The sequence below is a fragment of the Lygodium microphyllum genome, chromosome 12 (genome assembly GCF_053477565.2).
Source record: "Lygodium microphyllum isolate KBCC chromosome 12, Lygodium_microphyllum_v1.1.10, whole genome shotgun sequence".
Lineage (NCBI taxonomy): Eukaryota > Viridiplantae > Streptophyta > Polypodiopsida > Schizaeales > Lygodiaceae > Lygodium > Lygodium microphyllum.
In genome coordinates this window covers 104,059,564-104,078,888 of record NC_141146.1, presented here as the reverse complement: position 1 = coordinate 104,078,888, position 19,325 = coordinate 104,059,564, and the positions used below count along the sequence as shown (strand labels likewise).

The 19,325-nt window shown below is 40.0% G+C and overlaps 1 protein-coding gene across 2 annotated transcripts; it reads left to right on the top strand.

Moving 5' to 3' along the window:
• The first annotated feature begins 743 nt into the window (after nt 1-743).
• On the top strand, nt 744-10,094 carry LOC148028121 (uncharacterized). Of its 2 annotated transcripts, none has more exons than XM_087689799.1 (4): nt 744-1,018; nt 8,922-8,995; nt 9,317-9,409; nt 9,641-10,094. In XM_087689799.1, exons 1-4 carry the CDS (start codon nt 919-921, stop codon nt 9,677-9,679), a joined length of 306 nt encoding a protein of 101 aa, XP_087545925.1. In that variant the 5' UTR covers nt 744-918; the 3' UTR covers nt 9,680-10,094. The 2 variants fall into 2 exon arrangements, with proteins under 2 accessions (XP_087545925.1, XP_087545926.1); XM_087689800.1 differs by having other exon boundaries at nt 749-1,018; nt 9,669-10,094.
• The last annotated feature ends 9,231 nt before the right edge of the window (nt 10,095-19,325 follow it).

Genomic DNA, 19,325 nt, shown 5'->3' with positions numbered 1-19,325 from the left:
CATTAGCATGCCATGGGCCTAGTTGGATATGCATTTGGTTGCTTTGGGCATGAAGAAACATATTATGCAACCCCAAGAAGGCTTCCATGTCCTACTTTGTATACTAGTATTGGATTTTGCTGGCAAAATAGAGGACCCTTTTATCAAAGAACTTGATAAAATGCCTTACCAGACTAGATGTGCCAAGAGTAGAATTTAATCCTTTAGAAATACCAAGACCTTGGGGCTTACCCTCCAAATGAAGCTCTTATGCGCTTCACATAAGATTCACTAGAGGAGGTGAAATACATGAATCCCTATGTCATATATAACAAAGAGGGCAATGTAGACCTTATATTGTCCAATTTTGGTGATAATGTTAGGACATGGATGTGGGAGAGGCATGGTCTATGCCCATAAGGCCTTGAAGTGCTAAAATTGCGGTCAACTTGGGCATGTGTTACCAAAATATCCATAGAAACATGAACCTCCCAAGGGTAATAGAGCCAATCAAAGATGTGTTAAATGTGGGTTAACACATATGTACTAAGATTGCCCTAAGTGAAAAGCAAGCAAAAGCAAGGTAATCATCCCTTTAGTATCACTAAGTCCCCATAGAGTCAAGATGATTACACGTTGTTCCTTATTAGTGTATGTTTCAAAACTCATAGCGAGGAAATGCTTTTACTTGTAAACAGTGAAAACTATTTAATGAAACTCATAATTAATCATACTACTTCCACTCTCTCTTCTTCTTCCTTACTTCTGAACACCATCATATGATATCAAAATGTCCATGTCACTAGATGTCTGTCTCTAGCGCTGTTGTATATCACCTAAGGCGTTCCCAGAGCTCTCGGTGTGAATGCACCTGTTTGATGTTTTAGCAGAGCGATCTCGAGAGGGAAGATAGATTTCGATCATTTTGCATCGTGAGCTATGTCGCGTCTGCAGCCTCTGTCCGGTGCCATTTTGCGAAGGATTAGGGTTTCTCCTTCTGTGCCATCCCAGCGCTTGCCAGTCCGTCATTTCTCTGCAGGTAATCTCTCTCATAGGAATCTGCTTACCGCCGTGTCCCGGGCCCGGATTCTGAATCTTGTTTGAAATGTGTTTCGTGCAATTGATTTCCAGTCGTCTCAATGTGGCAATGTCCAAGAACATTCCGGCAGTATGATATCTGATCCGGAGCTGTTGTACGACAGTATCTATGTTATTGGAATGATCCTTAAATCAGAAATCTGCTATTCATCTACGTAGATTGCCTTTGTTCGTTCAGTAGTACGGATGTTCTTTCTTGATGCTAGCTTTTAAACTGCATTATTCTGTCATTTCATTAGACGTGTTGTTTCACAAGGAATTGCTATAAGTTTGCAATCGATTGTTTTGCCCATACTTTTTTCTTGTTTTTTGTGTTTCATAATTAACTGTGAAGCGGTATCAACTTAGAATTTGGGCTATGAAGGCTTGACTCTGCAAAAACAAACTTCTTTGGAGCGGATAAGAAAGGCAAACTTACCGGACTGAATCTTTTGTCCAAATTATTGCCTATCCTGTGGTGACAAGTGGAGTTTCTTGGAAATCATTCACATTTGAGCTGTGACCTATCGTAGGTTTGTTTACAACAGCAAAAGTCTTATTCAAGTCTGTACCGAAATTTAAAGAGAAGGGTCAACGATAACATTTGTTTGTGTCATCTATGTTTGTTTTATAAATCATCATCAATTATTTATGTGTTGGTAGCTCATAGACATCTATTTTAGCTCAAGAAATGGATGAATTATCTTAATGTGGCTAATAACTTAATTGACATGATCATGTAGTTAAATATCCATTAAGGCAAGAATGCAGGTGGATGCAGGCCACGTAGTACTTCTTTACAACTTACATCATTTAGTGGAAACAAGAAAGGGTTTGATGATTAGCATGATAGATGATAAAATATATAGATATTGAAGTATTTTTGAGTTTTTTTTTTGCCCCTTGTATTGTGTCTTCATTGTCTATTGTTCGCCTAGAGTTGGTATATATTAAAACAATGCAGTAGATGCCCATCAAAAAAATAAAATGAAGGATCTAGATATTTGCAAGTCTACTGGAGGACTGGGTGTTGTTGGCTAGTGGGGTTGGCCAAAGGCAAACAATTCTTTGGTTTTACCTTATAGATAGATCATGTATTCCTTGAATTGATAGGAGGTGACATTCTAGATACTTACAAGTATACTATATGCTTAGCTGGTGCTGGTTGTTGGTTTTGGCTAGTGGGGTTGCTTACAAGAATTTCTTTTGTTTGATTTGTCAGGTTTGGCTTGGTCCATTTTACATACAATCATGTTTAGGTCTTGGTTGAGAGTATGGGAACGTGTGTGGTCTTGATTGCTAGGATCTAGTGGTGTTTTGATGCATTCCATGCACCTTGAAGAGAGTGCAATTTAGAATTTGGTATTTTTTGACTCGTTAAGTTTGGCTTGGTTTGCTTTACAACTTTGCTAAATCAATGTGCATGTCCTTTCCAAGTTGTGCAATCATGTTGGGGTGATGATTGCTATTGCTATATTTTGATAAAAAGTTGTGGTTCTTTGTATTACTACATATGAACAATAGATAGGTTGTTGTAATAAAGGTGATCTAGAAAAATCAAGTCTTTAGCCTAGCAAGGATTTCAAGTAATGGACTTTGGAGACTTGAGCAAACAATTGATTCAATCCCCTTTTTTCTTTTGCCCCCCTTCCTCTCTCTCTCTCTCTCTCCCCCCCTCCTTTTCGAAAAGAAAAGAAAAGAAAAAGTGTTCAAGTGTATACTTAGTAGGTGTGTAGAGAGCATTTTAGTCCAAATCCAAGCTCCTACACCATTTAATTAGGTTCTACTTGATGAGATCTTGTTTTTGTTCAAACAATGTCCATATGTAAAAGACTATTGCACAAATAGGGAGATTAAGCATGTGTCATATAAATACGTGGGAATGTATGCATAGTGTGTTTTTCTAGATATTGCCCTTTAGCTTTTTATTTGTCTCATCATTCATGGTTTCAAACAAGTCTCTAAATCCATTTGCCATATATCAATCATTCAATCAATAGTTGTTAGATATTGAAGTCCCATACTAAATATTACATGCTTCAGTTCCACAAGAAATAGTCCAGTATCTTCTATCACTCCATTGTATATAGAATCATGTAGCTATTAGATTTGGTCCAAGTTCAAAGTCAGTAGGAAGGACTATTTGATTTTCGAGTTGATAAAGTGTTATAATTGCCTGTGATTTGAGTAAGGAGTCCCATTACATGTTTGAGTATTCATCATATTGTGCTCATTTTACTGTTGCACCATTTGCGTCTCCCTCTATTTTCCCTAACATTCCTACCATTCCTTTACATGGTAGTCAAAAAGTCAAATGCTCTTGATTCATACTTGTCATGTCACCAGACATTCAGATGGGCGATGGTACCATTGGCCATAATGGTTATAAAGTGACTAAGTGTGAATGTGTTAAGGACACTTCATCATAGTTACCTGGAACGGGGAACGGGAACGGGAACGGGACCCCCTGGAACGGGGGGAACGTCCAAGGTCGGGGAACGGGAACGGGGGGAACGACACATGTCTTAAGTGCCCCAAATATGCCCTGCATGACCCAAATTGCCCCAAAGAATGTCCCTCTAATTGCCCCAATACCCGTCAATGCATGAAATTGACCCAAATGTCCCAACATTGACTCGATTACCCCCATAGCTCCAAATTGCCTTGAATTGCCCCAATTATCCCAATTTCCCTTGAAATTAGACAATATAAATGGATGAATACCTTGGAATTGAGGATCGGCTGAAATTTGATTCTGATTTGCAAGAGATGATAATGCATCAAATTTGAACTTTGCATGGTTGTCTTGACACTTTGAATCTTCAACCCGAGAGAGAGAGAGAGAGAGAGAGAGAGAGAGAGAGAGAGAGAGAGAGATTAGTGTGTGCACATTAAACAATGGAGATGGGTGAATATGTGGAAGGACTATGACCCAAGTTTAAAAAAAAAAAACAAGAAGAAACGTCAATTTTCAGCAGTAAACAGGCCTAGAACGGCCGTTCCAAACAGGGAACGGTAGGGAACGGCAGGGAACGGTAGGGAACGGCAGGGGGAATGGCAGGGAACGTTCCCTGGCCGTTTCACCTCCTTGGAGGGTTTGGAACGCGTTAGGCTGTTCCTACAGGCCGGAACAGCCGTTCCCTGTTTCTATGCACTTCATGGTTAGGGCACCCGAGTTCTATTTATAGGACTCAAAGCCCTATTATGCACATTCATTGTGTGACCACCACTCTTGGACTCTTGGCCCGTTGGCCGATGCATTCGTACATTGGGCTGGTGTGGGCTGGTGTATGGGATTCCAACCCTTGCTTGGGATGTAGTTGTGATTTGGAGTGCTACTAGCTCCTAGGTTCGGGGGAGAGCCCATTTGACCCTATGGTTGGGAGGTGAGTCTAATGTCTAGTCCCTTTCATTGTGAGTATGGCTTGCATTATATCTTGTGTGTAGGTTTGGATCCTAGGGGGATGTTTCAATACTTGTGACTTGATCAAGAAAGCTTGGTATTCAATAGCATGCGAGAACACTATTTGAAATGTCTTAACCATTTTCACTGAAGCAATCCCCCTTAGAGTTTATTTCTTTAGTGCAAATGGTAGACATAGGGGAAGTGGGAGCAAAGATCTTGGAGTAGTCTAAACCTGTCCTCTATGCAAATCCTTTGGCAACAAGCCCCACCTTGTGCTTGTCGAAGGTGCCATTAGCCAAATACTTGGGTCTTGTAGACCCACTTCACATTGATCACTTTCCACTTTGCTAGACATGGAACCAACTTCCAAGTCCCATGCCACTGAGTAAAATTGAGCTTGTCCTTCATAGCATGACCCTAGACATCCTGTGCTGCCAGAGCCTCCTCATCAGTTGCAGGCTCTCTATTCTCCAAGATCCAAGTCATAAGGGCATAACTCACACAAAGTGAACGTCCTTGCTTTTGTTGCAATTTGGTTGAACGACGTGGATCCTCTGATGTCTCAAGAAAAGAAGTAACTCTTGAATCTTGCATCAATCTATGAAACAATCAAGGAATCACGTAGGGCTACTCATCTTGTTATGGAGGTTGAAAAGTCTTCAAAACATGTGGTGCATGTGTACGTATAAGGGCCTTCCCCCTCATCGAGCGAAGAAGGTTCTTACTTTGAGGCCCAACAATCCTCGAAGAAGCATAAGGAAAAGGGCTAGAAGACGAAGCAGTCGGTAGGGGAGGGGAGGTAAAGAATGGGGAGGTAGGGGTTGGAGAAGAAGCAACGGTGTTGAGAGGTATTCTAGAAGGTAACGGTTGTGTGGATGGTGGGGAGGGGGTGGAGTCAAAGAAGATCCACTTGAAGTAGCAACACCATTGTGGGGATGGTTGGAGGGCATGGCTTTGTCAAACGCGACATCCTAGCTCACCACCACTTTGTTGGTCATGGTATCATTGAGCCTATAGCCTTTGGTTATAGTACTATAACCAACAAAGATGTTCTTCTTGGATTTGGCATGAAGTTTCCATGTGTGTTTCTTCTCAACATGTACATAAGCATGGCATTTGAAGACACAAAAGTGGGCAATAAATGCCTTCTTAGCAAAGGCTGCCTAATAGGGAGTCCAATCATGCGATGCAACAATTGGTGACTTGTCCAAATCACATCTCTAGTGGTTGAATTCTCTAGGGTCATTGCCTCGTAGGTGAAGACCATGTGGGTACCCGACTATGTGAGTCCATGAGTAGACAATAGGACAAAACCTAAGTTTGGGACATAGAGAACTTTGGCTGTAGGATCCAGTTTGTTGGAAGTAAGTGGGATCGTGCCCACTCCTTGAACTAGCATTGGTGAGTTGTGACCCATGGTGGCATTGGCCTCTTTGTTATGTAGATCCTAGATCCAACCTCAACAGTAAGTCATATGGGATGATGCACCGCTATCCACAAGCCACCCCCTTGAGATGTCCCAGACGCACAAAAGCGCAATTGGTGGCTTTGGCTTTGTTGGTACTTGTCTCTTTATGCCATGTATCGTGCTCCAAAATCTCAAGCACAATTTTTCCATGTGATGGTATTCTGAACTTTGGAGGTGAGAACATTGGTATAGAAAACATACTTTGGAGATAGGAGGTGTGTCAAGAGTGTCACAGCCATGTCTTTTGAAGGTATTTTCCTTGCGGAGGGATGCTAACTCATCTCGAATCTTCTCCATCTTGTTGATATGGTTCTTTCTAGTTGGGAGTTAGCTTACAGAGAGTGGGCACAACCTCATCTTGAGGGTCATGTGGCATGCAAAGCCTCGGACTTGGTAGATACAAGTCATTTGTGTCCACATCTTCGTTGTAAAGTTTGTGAACATGAACAAGGGTTGACTCATGGCAGGTCTCAAAGAGAGAGGGAGAATTGAGCCTATTGCAAAGGGCTCTGTGATCAACAATCGATCCACTTTAGGGATCGACCATTGGACTATGGATGGGGGTGGTAACAAAGTCCCATAGGGCTCTGTGATCAACAATCGATCCACTTTAGGGATCGACCATTGGACTATGGATGGGGGTGGTAACAAAGTCCCATAGGTTGAACGTGTCTAGGATGGAATTCACTTTGTAGAACCAAAGGGAGTAGTTGGAACCATCTAGATTTCAGATGCCCTTTCTTAGGGAGCAAAGGAAGAATGGGCACTTGCATAGAGGGTGCCATTATGCCCAAGCGAGGTCCTTTAGTAGGAGCCCTCGTAGAAACAAAGAGAGAAGGGGGAGGTGAATGACGGATCCAAAATATGAGTAGTTGGAGCCATCTAGATTTCAAATGCTCTTTCTTAGGGACTGAAGGAAGAATGGGCACTTGCATAGAGGGTGCCATTATGCCCAAGTGAGGTCCTTTAGTAGGAAACCTCGTAGAAACAAAGAGAGAAGGGGGAGGTGAATGAGGCTGATGACAGGTTTGAAATATGATATGATCTTCGATTCCTGTTAGATTGCCAATCTCGATTTGATCGGTGATCCAATCTTTGGTCTTCGTCCCTCCAATCTTGGCGATCTTCTCAATCGGGATGGTCTTCCTTGTTGAGAAACCAAGTCATTCAGTACTCCTTCATTCCTATTTTGGTTCCCATTTACAACCCCAAAAATGCTTTTTGGGCACCTCTTGAGAGAGTTGGGGCACCACTCCAGAGACTTTAATGGGTGCCACATGAGATAGTTTGTGCCTATAAATACAACATTGACTCCACCCATTTATTATCCTATACATTCATTCCTTCTAACGTTCTGTCACTCTCTTTTGTCCTCTATTGCGACCATTTTACTGTGGCAATTTACTACTGTGTTTTAGTACGACGTTTTACTGCTGCGTTTGATTGCTCCATCACCAGGCGACCTTCCTCATCATCTAGGGCCATCATCCCAGGCTGCGTTTTGCTGTTTGGGCACTTTTCAATATCAGCTCCAACTTCAGCAGGCACTTGCTATTCTATCTAGGCTGCATTTTGCAATATCTGGTCTATCGAGGGTCAGATTCCTTTGCTTGGCAGGCTGCCCTGTGATTCCTCATCCTTCGGAGTTATCATACATAGTGAGTGATCTTCTTCCTCAACTCCGGTGGCACCAAAGGACTTTGTTTCACTCCCTTGACAGCTGTCCTTCATATTCACATTACCTTCTATACTCTACTGCCCGAAGGATTGCGTTTGGCTCCCTCTACAGTGCTCCCTCTCTATAGTGCAGGTTTCCTTCAGGTGCTGCCCTTGACTAGATAGGACAGTGCAGTCATTTTCAGAGCTTCAGCTCCGTTGTATTAGCTTCCTTCAGCTCTGCTGTATCAGCTTGACTCACTTAGCATGATTTAGTGATTCGCCATTCATCTTCTTCTTCTTTTGTGTTTTCTCTGAGTTTCTTCTTCGCTCAATGTTTGTTGTATGTTGTGTTTCTCCCCACAAACCCTACTGTCTCTCTGATATGGTACGAGTGCATACTGTTCCGTTACACTATTTTGACATGGTATCATAGAATACTTGTTATTTTGACATTCTTGACATTCTTGTCAGTCATCATGATCATGATCGGGGCTTCATTGATCTTACCATCTGTTCTTAAGTATTTGCAAAAAACACAGGCACACTTAGAAAAGATGCTGTGCTTTGTTGTCGTACTGCTTGGGATGGTGAAGTTGTCAGCTACAGTTTACAGAGGCTGTGCTTGCAGTAAAATGGCCTGTAGATGCTCCATTCATCGCTGAAATAATTGTCTTCTGCGCAGTAAAGGGTGCATTTGCTGATTGCCCAGTTCGCGGCACAGCAGTCGCCTGGCTTGAGGAGCACTCTTGGGGCTGGAAACGGAAGGTGCCTACACAAAACAAGGCAAAGTGGGTGTGGTTGCCTCTTCTGGGCAGCAGCTCTTAGTCCTCTCCTTTGGTTCTGATACCATGTGAGTGCGCAACAGAAACATGGACACAGAGAGAGAAGGGAATCAGACAGATGGGTGAGATGAAGCAGGCTGAGTGGGGAGAGAGCTGGCTGCAATAATGAATGAGCATGCAGCAGGACGGGGCAGCTGTTTAAATTGCTGCCCCAGCCCAAATGCCAAACAGCAGCAGTTGGCTGCATTTAATCCAGCCAACCAGTATCAAAATGCTGCTGCCAGCAAATGCACCTGCTGACCAGTGTGAATGCAGCCTAAAACGGGTGCTAACTGAAATGCACTCAAACCGGATAACTACGAACGTCTAAGCAAGCACAGATTGTGTGATGTTAATGACAATGACATGCAGAATAAGATTGATGGCAAATGCTGTGAATTAAACTTTCATCTGATTTAGAGGCTTGAACAATGTCATGTGATTGTTTGGTGTTGTGACTGCTCTATTGCAATAGTATTTATTCTAGGTGATGGTCTGTTTGCCTTTACAGATCACCACCATGGACCTCCAAAAGTGAATTTTTGGGAAGATGTTACACATCCTGGGAACTGGAAAGAAGAACAGGTTAAGGATTGCTATTTGTGACCTGCTTATTTACTGATAGATTTTTAATGCAGCAATTAATTGTTTAGTTGATGTTCTCTTCAAAGTCGTATAAAATTGAAAGTGCTGTTAATATGAATGCCACGTTAGCCTATAGTATCCTTCTAAGAGGTATTGAACTAAGATAGATTGCTCATGAGTAACAGCCTCAGGGCCTATTAGAGGTTTTTGTGAGACGTAGAAAGGGTTGAAGTGTTCATCGATTTTTGAATTTGTTGAAAGAAAACAGAAAAATGCTAGTTATCTTCATGATTTGACTCTTTGTTTCTGAGCATTCTGCAGTTTGTGCTAATTTCTCTTGCGGGATGGGGCCTTCTTGTTTATGGTATTATGAAAGCTGTGCCCTCCAAAAAAAGTCCAGAGCAGGGAGTTGAGGTATGCTTCATCCTTGCATTTGAACTTGGCATTGCTGAAATATATGGTCAAGTCGGTGCAGCCATGTAACATAAAGTAGCAAGAATACCAAAGTGAGGCACCTGTCACATCAGAAATAGCTTTTAGACAATGTCTCCATGTAAACAGCACGAAAACACTATTTCCATCATATTGTCATATTTCATTTAGTCAATATGGATGTTTCTCATTGTTGGTCTCTCATATTGTCAGCTCACTGGTGTTGGTTCTTATGAAGCAGGTCAAAGCTGATCATTAGGCTTCTTCAATAGATAACTGTCGAAGGAGACTCAATCTGAGGACTCATTCCAGAAACTCTAATAATTTGTCATCAAGTTGTTTCTTGATGAATTACACTTTTATTTTCTTCAAGGGGGCCAACCCCTTCAGGAGGGGATGTTTTGCAGAATGGCAAGTCCATGCTTCACAGCTTTAGCATAATTACCTGTATAATCCCTCTGGCATGCCCTGGTCCTCCCCTTCCCTTGTTCCCCTTGGCTGCTCACTCTCTTTTTGACCTCCATCTGCAAATTTTGTCTACTGGGCTCCGGCTAAATAGTTGTTGGCACATCTCCACAGTGTATCATGTGAGGGATCTAAGTGTTATGTTTTTTCTTGACAACTGGTGCATTAGAAAGCAATGGGGCAGTACTTTTTTGGAGTTTTACATGGTCTTGGATTAGATCTACACACGGCAGTAGGAGGTGCTTCTACGAGGATTTGTTTCCAGTGAAAGTCAAATGTCTTGCGCATCTGGATTGTGAAGACCGAAAACATTGGTAGGGATGTGCCTTGAAGTTCTAACTTGATTAGTTAAAATGAAAGTAAGGTGTGCTGCCAGTAAATTAAAGGTTGTGATGCATCTCTTTCTGACCATTAGTATCATTAGGAGTCTCTCAACCAAGGAGTTTCCATCTCGGTGGCACGATAAAAAAGTCTCCATGCAATTCTGGATGAGGGATATGTGTTTTCATTGAACTACTGGTTTGGGTGTTGAACTAATTCTCCTTGTAAATTGATACATGTAGTAGCCAGAAGAGTATTTCTATGAGGATGGTTTAGTTTGGTGGTTACGCCAATTCTCCTTGTAAATTGATACATATAGTAGTTATTAAAGTATTCTTGTGAGGAAGGTTTTCTTTGCTTTCTGGTGATGGTCTAGTGTGCATGCATGCTTCTGGACTGTGATGACTTGAAACTTTGATATGAGCAAATGCATGTACCTGCGCTTGGAATTTAACCAAATTGGGACTGTAGAAAGAGTTGCATGAAAGTAAGGAGGGCTGCCACCAAGCTGAAGGTTGTGTTCCAGCATTTGCTTTGAACCTTAGTAAGTGATATGAGGAGCCTCTCAGCTGAGTAATACTGCTATGAGAGTGTCAAGAAGAGGATAGGAGAAAGAGAAGAAGAGGAGAGAGTGCAGAAGAGAGAGAAAGACCGCAGGAAGAGAGTGACGAGGAGAGAGAGACTAGAACAGGAGAGAGACAGAAAGAGAGGAAGAAGCCATGAGAGCTTGAAGAAGGAGATGAAGATGAAATGAGACTTGTATTATAATCTAATGCTAAAAAAAGTCCCTAACACCTAATATACCAGCTAGTGTAGCTAGTATTTTTCTATTGTTAAATCTTCATTTTTTACATTCTATTATTACTTTAAGGTTTTTGCCCTAAAAAATAATTTGGGCACTTGTGATAATTGGGCATGAGCAAATTAGAGTACTACTCTGTTGCATTATTATACGGGTATATTAATGAATGAAGAGGTATTATTATGTATGATGGGTCATTGGGGTATATACGATACATGGGTTTTATTGGGGAATTATAAAAAATGAAATTTGACCTAAATATCTTGAGTAAATGCGAGCTGTATACAGTGGACAACAAGTTGTTTACTATAGGACCTTGCTGTAGTAAAAATGTCATAACTTTTTGTAAGACTCCGATCGAGGCATGGTACACATCAAAATGGAGCTCTTGGTAAGTGCTTTCAGTCCATGTAGGTTGGATTTGATTGTTCAAAGTTCAGAATAAAATTTGGTGTAAAATAGTGAATTGTCCGCAATCTTTTTTGTACTAAAGCCATAGATAATCAATCTTTAGTTAAAAGAGTCTACCAAAAAAGATGGATTCTGGTCTAAATGAGATCCCAAGCAATTCGTTAATCTTTTTGGATCAAAAGGTATTCCGTCGTAATGATTGTCCAAGAGAAGAGAATGCTTATCAACCACATACTTCAATCCACACAGATCAAATGGATACAATGAAGTATTCTCAAAATCAAGTCCTTGATCACATCCATAATCTCTCGGATCATAGGGAAGCACAATGCTGCTTTCAGGTTCATGTATATCCAAATCATGTATTATATCATCATTGGACATGTGCCAGTCATCATACCCATGATCAATGTACTCGTTATCAAATGCGTTCAATGGTTGTTGTAAACCTTGATTAAGCATAAATTGATGCTCAAGAATATCATCATGAGGTTTCTCTAAGAGTCTAAAACCTTCAACATAACCATCTACATTTGTGAGTCTCATGTGATTCATTAGCTAAGATGTCATTAGCTTGTACATCTTGCTTTTCACTGTTTCCTTCATGTACATCTTCTTGGTCTTCTTGCTCATCTTCTTGTTGATTATGTTGCTCATTATCCCAGTCTTGTTCAGCTTGCTCATTGCTTTCTTTTACATCATCAACACTTTGAAAAGATTTGGGTAATCATGAGGTATGAACTAATTGGAATATAGGATACCATGGTAGTTATAAACTTGTTACTGATCAAAGCTAGAAGGTTACTGATAAGCATGACTATTATTGTCATGTCCATAAGAATTGGGCAACTCAATTAAGAGAGATTCACATGTATAATCATGACTATGTTGCTGAAGAGGTGGATGCTCATAAGCATTAGCATGTTGCCCATAATAGCCATTTTGTTGCCAAGGTTCAATGGAATGATACTTTGTATTATGACATGGTACATCATATCTATAAGCATTAACATGTCCAAATGTACTTGCATTCTGCTTATGTTCATTTGCATGTTGTTGCTCATATTCATAAGATGCATGTAGATTATAGTGTGTACCGTCTATATATACATGTTGGCTATAAGCATAAGCATCGGGTGTATAATGCCCATGAGAATACTCATCATGACCATAATACTCATCATGCTGTTGATAATACTCAGGGTGATGAGAATCCATACTTGATTCAATTCTTTCTCTAGTCTTTGTTCCCCTTCATGAAAGCAATATATTGATAAATTAAAGCTCCAAGTTTATCAATATTAGCCTGTGTTTGAAGCCAACCTTGTTCACTAGAGCTAGAGCTATTGAACTCAGTTGCCATTGTAAGCAAGTTGCTTTTAAGAATCTTCTCGTTTGATGAGCATCAACAAAGCTAGATAACTTCTTTATTTCTATTCTTGTCTTTCACAAGGTGAATTGCATCAATGAGCTATGTCAATTGCTAAGATCAACATTGATGCCTCTAGTAGAAGGTGGTTCATCTCCGTTAAATACTAAGATCAGTCTTTAGCAATCAAAGATCTTGCTCAGAAGCTATTGCAGCATGGTCAAAGCTCTGGGGTTGCACAATTAGTCAACACTTCACCTTCCTTGGAATCATTGAAGCCATTAGCATGTCTTTTCTCTAACATGATAATCTTATCAGTCAGACATCTAAAATGCATGCAATAGTGTCCGAGCAGCCTCTTTTGCATGATTTTTACCTATGGATATACCAACACTAAGCATGGCAGTGCCAGAGTTTGTCATTACTGCTTTCACATTTGCAAAATCTACATTAACAAGACATGGAATTGCAATGATGTCAGAAATGCCTTGTACACCTTGTCGCAATGCATCATCAACCAAGAGAAAAGCATCCTACAAAAGTGTTTATTCTTGGGCAATGTCAAGCAATCTGTCATTTGGTATCACAATCAATGTATCTATTGACTTTTGAAGTTGTTCAATGGCCTCTAATGCTTGCACAGCCCTACGACATTCCTCAAAACTAAATAGATATGTAACCACCCCAATCAGTTAGATTGCCTGCTTCTTTAGACATTCAAGCAACTACTGGAGCTGCACTAGAGCTAGTGTCCACCCATTCCAACAGTTATGAAAACTAGTTCTGCATTTGCAATAGAATCCTGAATAACATCTTTAGATTCCTTTGCTGCTTGCTCACCAAGCTCTGGTTTACCTTCCCTCAAGATTTTGAGTTAGGAAGATCGTTAAATGCTGAGCCTATGCAACCCAATGTTAAACACCACTAAAGTCGATTTAGTGAGCCAATAAGATTGGTAGCTCCCGCTTGGGAATCTTGTGCTCTTGTTGGCTTGCCTTGCCTCAATTCTGTCCTCCAATGTCTATCAATTAGAGTGTTCCTGAATGGCTTGCCTTGCCTCAATTCTGTCCTCCAATGCTTATCAACTACGAGTGTTCTTGCCTTTCCTTCACTAAGTTTTGGATTAAGCATGACAATTGATTTGTAAATTTTTGGCAATAATCACCACCAAGAATTCAGTATTCAAAAATGTGCTCATAATCCAGTCTTTCCAAGATCTCAATGTTGGTTGTTGCAGGTAGGCATGAAACCACTCTTTGGCACTATCTTCTCGAATCTCCACCATGCTGCAACAGAAGTCCTCTTTCTTCATTGTCTTGACTGCTTGTTTCTACTATAGAACTGAAACATGTTGCTTTCCCATAAAAGCATTATCTTGCTCAACATCTGAAAGTTATGTGTGGGCCTTGATAAAATTGTCCATAGCCTTGTACAGATTGTCATCATTCCATCTTGAATGTTCAGGGAATGCCTTAACAAGGGTGGTTGGCACCAAGGGTGAAGCTTCAAAATGAAGCTTAGGTGATTTTGTCCATCTGAGGGAAGGTGCTCATGCTATTATTTTTGCAACTACAATTGTGGCCAAGGTAGCTGCTGCAACAACAATCCTACAATTGGGGTAATCTGTCCACCAATTGTCGTAGTCACTCTTGTGGCACAATCTCAAGTACAAAGATTACATAATGTTATAGCTGCAGGGCAGACAGATGGGAAACAAGGGCCATGGTTTTCGGCTCGTTGCATATGCTCGAAAGGCTCTAATTTGGTAGACCATCTATCAGGGAAGAGGTTCTTCTCTATTCTCAATTGAACATACCATCTGTGCCATTTTGGAAAGTAATCTTGCCTTCACCTTGTGATTATCTCACTCAACCCTCATCCAATTGTGCACGCACACACACTTGCACACACACCCATCCCCCCCCCCCCTCCCCCCCTCTGGAATCCTACATCATGCTTGTGCTAGGTTCGAATCACCCACCATAGCCACAAACTACTTATAACATGCATGCATCCTTATACTACACCTTTTGTTTATGTTGTTCGCATATTATTATGCTTTCATTGCATGCAAGTAATAAAAGTCTAAGGCCTAGTCAAGTTTAACACACACACGAACATCCTTTCGCTTCACATATCTCTCATGCATCACATAAACAATACCCTTTCATTAAGTGTGAATTGTCCCCTTGTGCCTACTTGTGGTGGAAAATCATACTAGTGCATGAACACCATGACCTATGAGTAGTTAATTAGTGATGGTGCTATATCTACAAGCCCAAGACCAAATTAGATGGCGATCATGAGTTCAAAAGGTGTAACTACGAGTACTATGCATGCGTATAGGTGGAGTGTGCCATGAATGTGGACACAAGTGGTAGAAGGTGACCATGATATTGGAGAGTATGACTAGCCAATGAATGTGTGAAGTAAGGAACCATGAGGGTGATAGGTTGGTGCTACTATAAGGATATGACGGTGAAATGTGCCACATGGTGGTGATAGGAGAATTGGGAGTGTGCGAATGATGATCCTCCCATGAGTACCTAGTGAGTGTATCCTATGAGTGTGCAGGTTGGTCATGGTGACACATTGTGAAGATAAAAGTGATGATGAATATGGCAATGATACTATAAGTGACAAGTGGGATGGCCACAATAATGGTTGACTTGTAGTGTGGTGATCATACCAATGGATAAGGGTGTGCGAACTTGAGTACACTTATACAAGTGTGAAGGGGGTGATATCAGTGCAATGTGCCTACAAGGTAGGTGTGACTGCAAGGGTGTTAGTGACAAACCTATGAGTGTGTGCAAATTGGTGATTTTAGGAGTTGGGAAGGGTGATTATATGACATCATGAGTAAGTGTGGGACCAAGTGACCACATGACTATATGAGCATATGCAATGAGCTTGTAAGCAATGGAAAATTGACAAGAATGTGATCGTGATAATGATTATTAACAAGAGTGGATATGCGATATCAACATGAGTGGTGATGAGGAGCATTAGGGTGAAGGTGACAATGTATACAACCATGAAGAAAGGTGAGCATGAGAAGAAATATAATCATAGGAAGAACAATGACCACAAGTCAATTTCAGGGTTATATCATTTTGATTCCTTTAGTGAAAGTCGAATATCTAATTACCTTGGAGATGACTTTTAAGGCCATAATTAGTAAACTCAGAGAACCAAATAAATCATTGTGATAAATTGCAATAATTTGAGTACTATTAAAGTTGAACCATAAATAAGAAATTAATAGCTCAATTTCATTCTCCCCCCATGCATCGAGAGTGCTCTCCTTAATGCGTATATTTATTGATATTATCCCCAAAATAGGATATTATATCTTTGTTGAATGGTTCCTCTTTTCCTAAAATTTGCACAATATCTAATATCCTAGATAATACCTTTGGGTCTCAACTAAATAATAATGCCCAACCTTAGGCTTAAAGAGCATACAATGATATAAAATATCTTGCGCATTAAGCATATCCATAATACATCTCAAATATATCAAATAATTATTTTCCATCCATCTAGCACCTTATCGTTATAAGATAGAATTTTCTCCAATCTCTAATTTAATCATTTACCCTCAAAAAGCACAAGACACATTAATTCTTTGATCGTTCACTTAGCACAACATAAATGGTCTCACATTTTCACACATACAACAACAAGTCACAATCATGTAGTGAAGAATTAGAAATAAAAATCCATCTAAAATATAACTTGCTTGTTTAATCAACTAAATTAATAATCATAACATTGATTGTGTTCAAGCTTTCAATGTAGTGCCCAAGGCCTTGACCTTTTCTAAGCTTGAGTGGCTTAGAGCCCTTAGCTCTTCATAAGAAAGTATTAAGGTCTTCAATTTCTTAGCTCCCTGAGAAATTATTAGAGTCTTCAATTTCAACTTGCACAACAACCAAAATAGTTTCCATTGTCAATGGATGAAAATATTAAAATCCCGTATACATCAAGCCTAACAGACATCTCTTAACTCTCTTACACATTATGCTTAACAAAAATCTTGAAATCTCTTACATACCTTGGGGTTTTTATGTTCTTCAAGAAGGTTGTCATCAGAAAGATTGATTGAATTCTTTGACTTCTCCTATGATTTAAGACCTAACATTATCTTCATATCCCATGTCTTCCATGCCAAGCCTTTTTTGAACCTCTAAGAAATATTCTTCTATGGAAAGTCCCTTCTTTTCATAATTCAAAAATTTGATTGGGACATGAGGATAAAGCTATGGAACTATCTTGAGAAAATTTTGCCTCCATATCAAGAGCTATAAGTGAGCATAAGAAATGAAATCCTTGTCATTCAGACTCAATTTTGCAAGGATATGTTGGGACACATAAAATAGGATCCTCTTCAACTTGTGCATTCAAATCTATATCTTTGTCCTCTACTTTTATAATGTTCTAACTCCTAAACAAAGCAACATCAAAACCTTGGACTAGTTGATTCACAATTTCCTCTTGAAATATATCTACCTTCTCTTGAACCTCTTGATCTAGATATGCAACTTTTTCTCCTGTTGTCTCATGCAATTATTTTGAAGATGAATCTTCCATACATGAAAGAAACACAAGAAAACCTAAATCCTTCAATAAGAAGACATTAATTTTGCTCCTTCTGATGATATGGACAATTATATTGGTATTCTTGAAATCTTAATTCCACCTACTAGCAAAGGTTGTCCTAGGACCATTGGTTGTTGAATAATATATTATTGTAATGCACATAATTATCAATTTTAAAAGTCTTTGTATACTTGATATAATATTCTTTGTAAAAGTGAAGTTTGTATTAGTAAGATTCTTAATAAGCTCTTTGAGATTGAAGGAAACATTCAATATTGACCTAATGTATTCAAACTTGGAGGAATTGTCTATTGAAGGAAGATAAATAATCTCTCATCACTTGTCTCTTCAATGCTTTCTAGTACCATCCCTTTCAAAGATAGCCCTCTCTTTGTCATTTTGATCCCAAACACCTTTGTAAATGCATTTTCTCTTCCAAAAAAAAAAAGATGAATCAACACGTATCTCATGAAACCTGAAATGTAGGCTTGTGTAATAAATGCTTGAAGCTAAATTCACACTTCATAAGCTGCCACCAAAAAAGCATGTTCACCCAAAAAAACAAAGATTAAGTTGCTATGCAAAATACTACTATAAATCTCTACAAAAAATGATAAAACTGAAAGGTGAGAAGGATCAAAGCTTGCTTGGAAGAGCTATGGCAGGAGAGCAAGAGCAAGAAAGAGAGAGAGACCAAATGGGAACTCCAATAGTCACAATGTGTGACTGGGCCTTTCTTTATTCAAACTTTCACTAAAAGAATAAAGTATAAAGTGACAGTCACGGGTGCCCACCACTTGTAGTGTGCAGTGGAGGGTACTGTTAGTGTAGTAATACACGAGCGACTAGATTGAGGCGCCTTTACCCCCCAACAACCTCCCACTTAAAGGAAAATATGCCCTAGTAAGGAGTGAAAAGAAAAAGAAAAGACAGTACAATGTACACATGTACAACAGGATGAGGAAAAACATAATCTCATCCAACGCCCATCAATCTCCTGAGGAAGGCAAAGCGCTCAGTAGTGAGGCTTTTCATGAGCAGATCTGTAGGATTTTCGTTAGTGGAGATCTTGAAAAGGTCAACAGACTTGTTCCACGACCCCACATATGAAGTGATAACTCACCTCAATGTGTTTCGTCTTCACATTGAAGACCGTATTCTTGGCTGACTGAATACCACTCATAGAATCCGAATGCAGTGTAGGTATAGTATCAATCCCAAGGTCATGAACCAAAAGGCTCAACCATATGGCCTCCTTGTAAGCCTCACTGGCTGCAACATGCTCGGCCTCAGTGGTAGATGGTAGAGAGAGTTGTACACTTCTAAACCCTAGACATCCAAGAGACATCACCTCCAACATAGGTGGATACATAGCCAGAAAACCCCATATTCAAGAATTTGGGAATTTTCATAAAGTTTGGGAATTCTAATTTGATTAATATTTGGACATATAGTCAAATCTTATCCCCTTACTTGAAGGAGAAATTTTCCTTAGGTACTACATAAGTAATCCCCCCAAGTCCCACTCTCAAATATGGGGTTAATATTTAGCCACTTGGTCAAATCTTTACTCCTCATTTAAAAGTGGAACTTGGGAGATTCCCAAATTCTCTAATATGGTATTAGAAGTGGACTTTCTACTATCTGCATGTCCTGCATAATCGGAGTTTGAGTACCCCACAACTCCAGTACCTGGAGGCCATATCAAATACACATATCTGCTATGTCTTTCAGGTATCTCATGATACCCTTCACATTATCCCAATGTTTCTTGCCAGGTGTAGCCATATAGCGTGCCACAACACCAACTGCAAATGTAATATTTGGATGAATGGCTATCATGGCATACATCAAACTGCCCACGACTGATGCATAAGGAATCTTGGCCATCTCAACCTTTTGCTCATTTGTCTATGGACAATAGA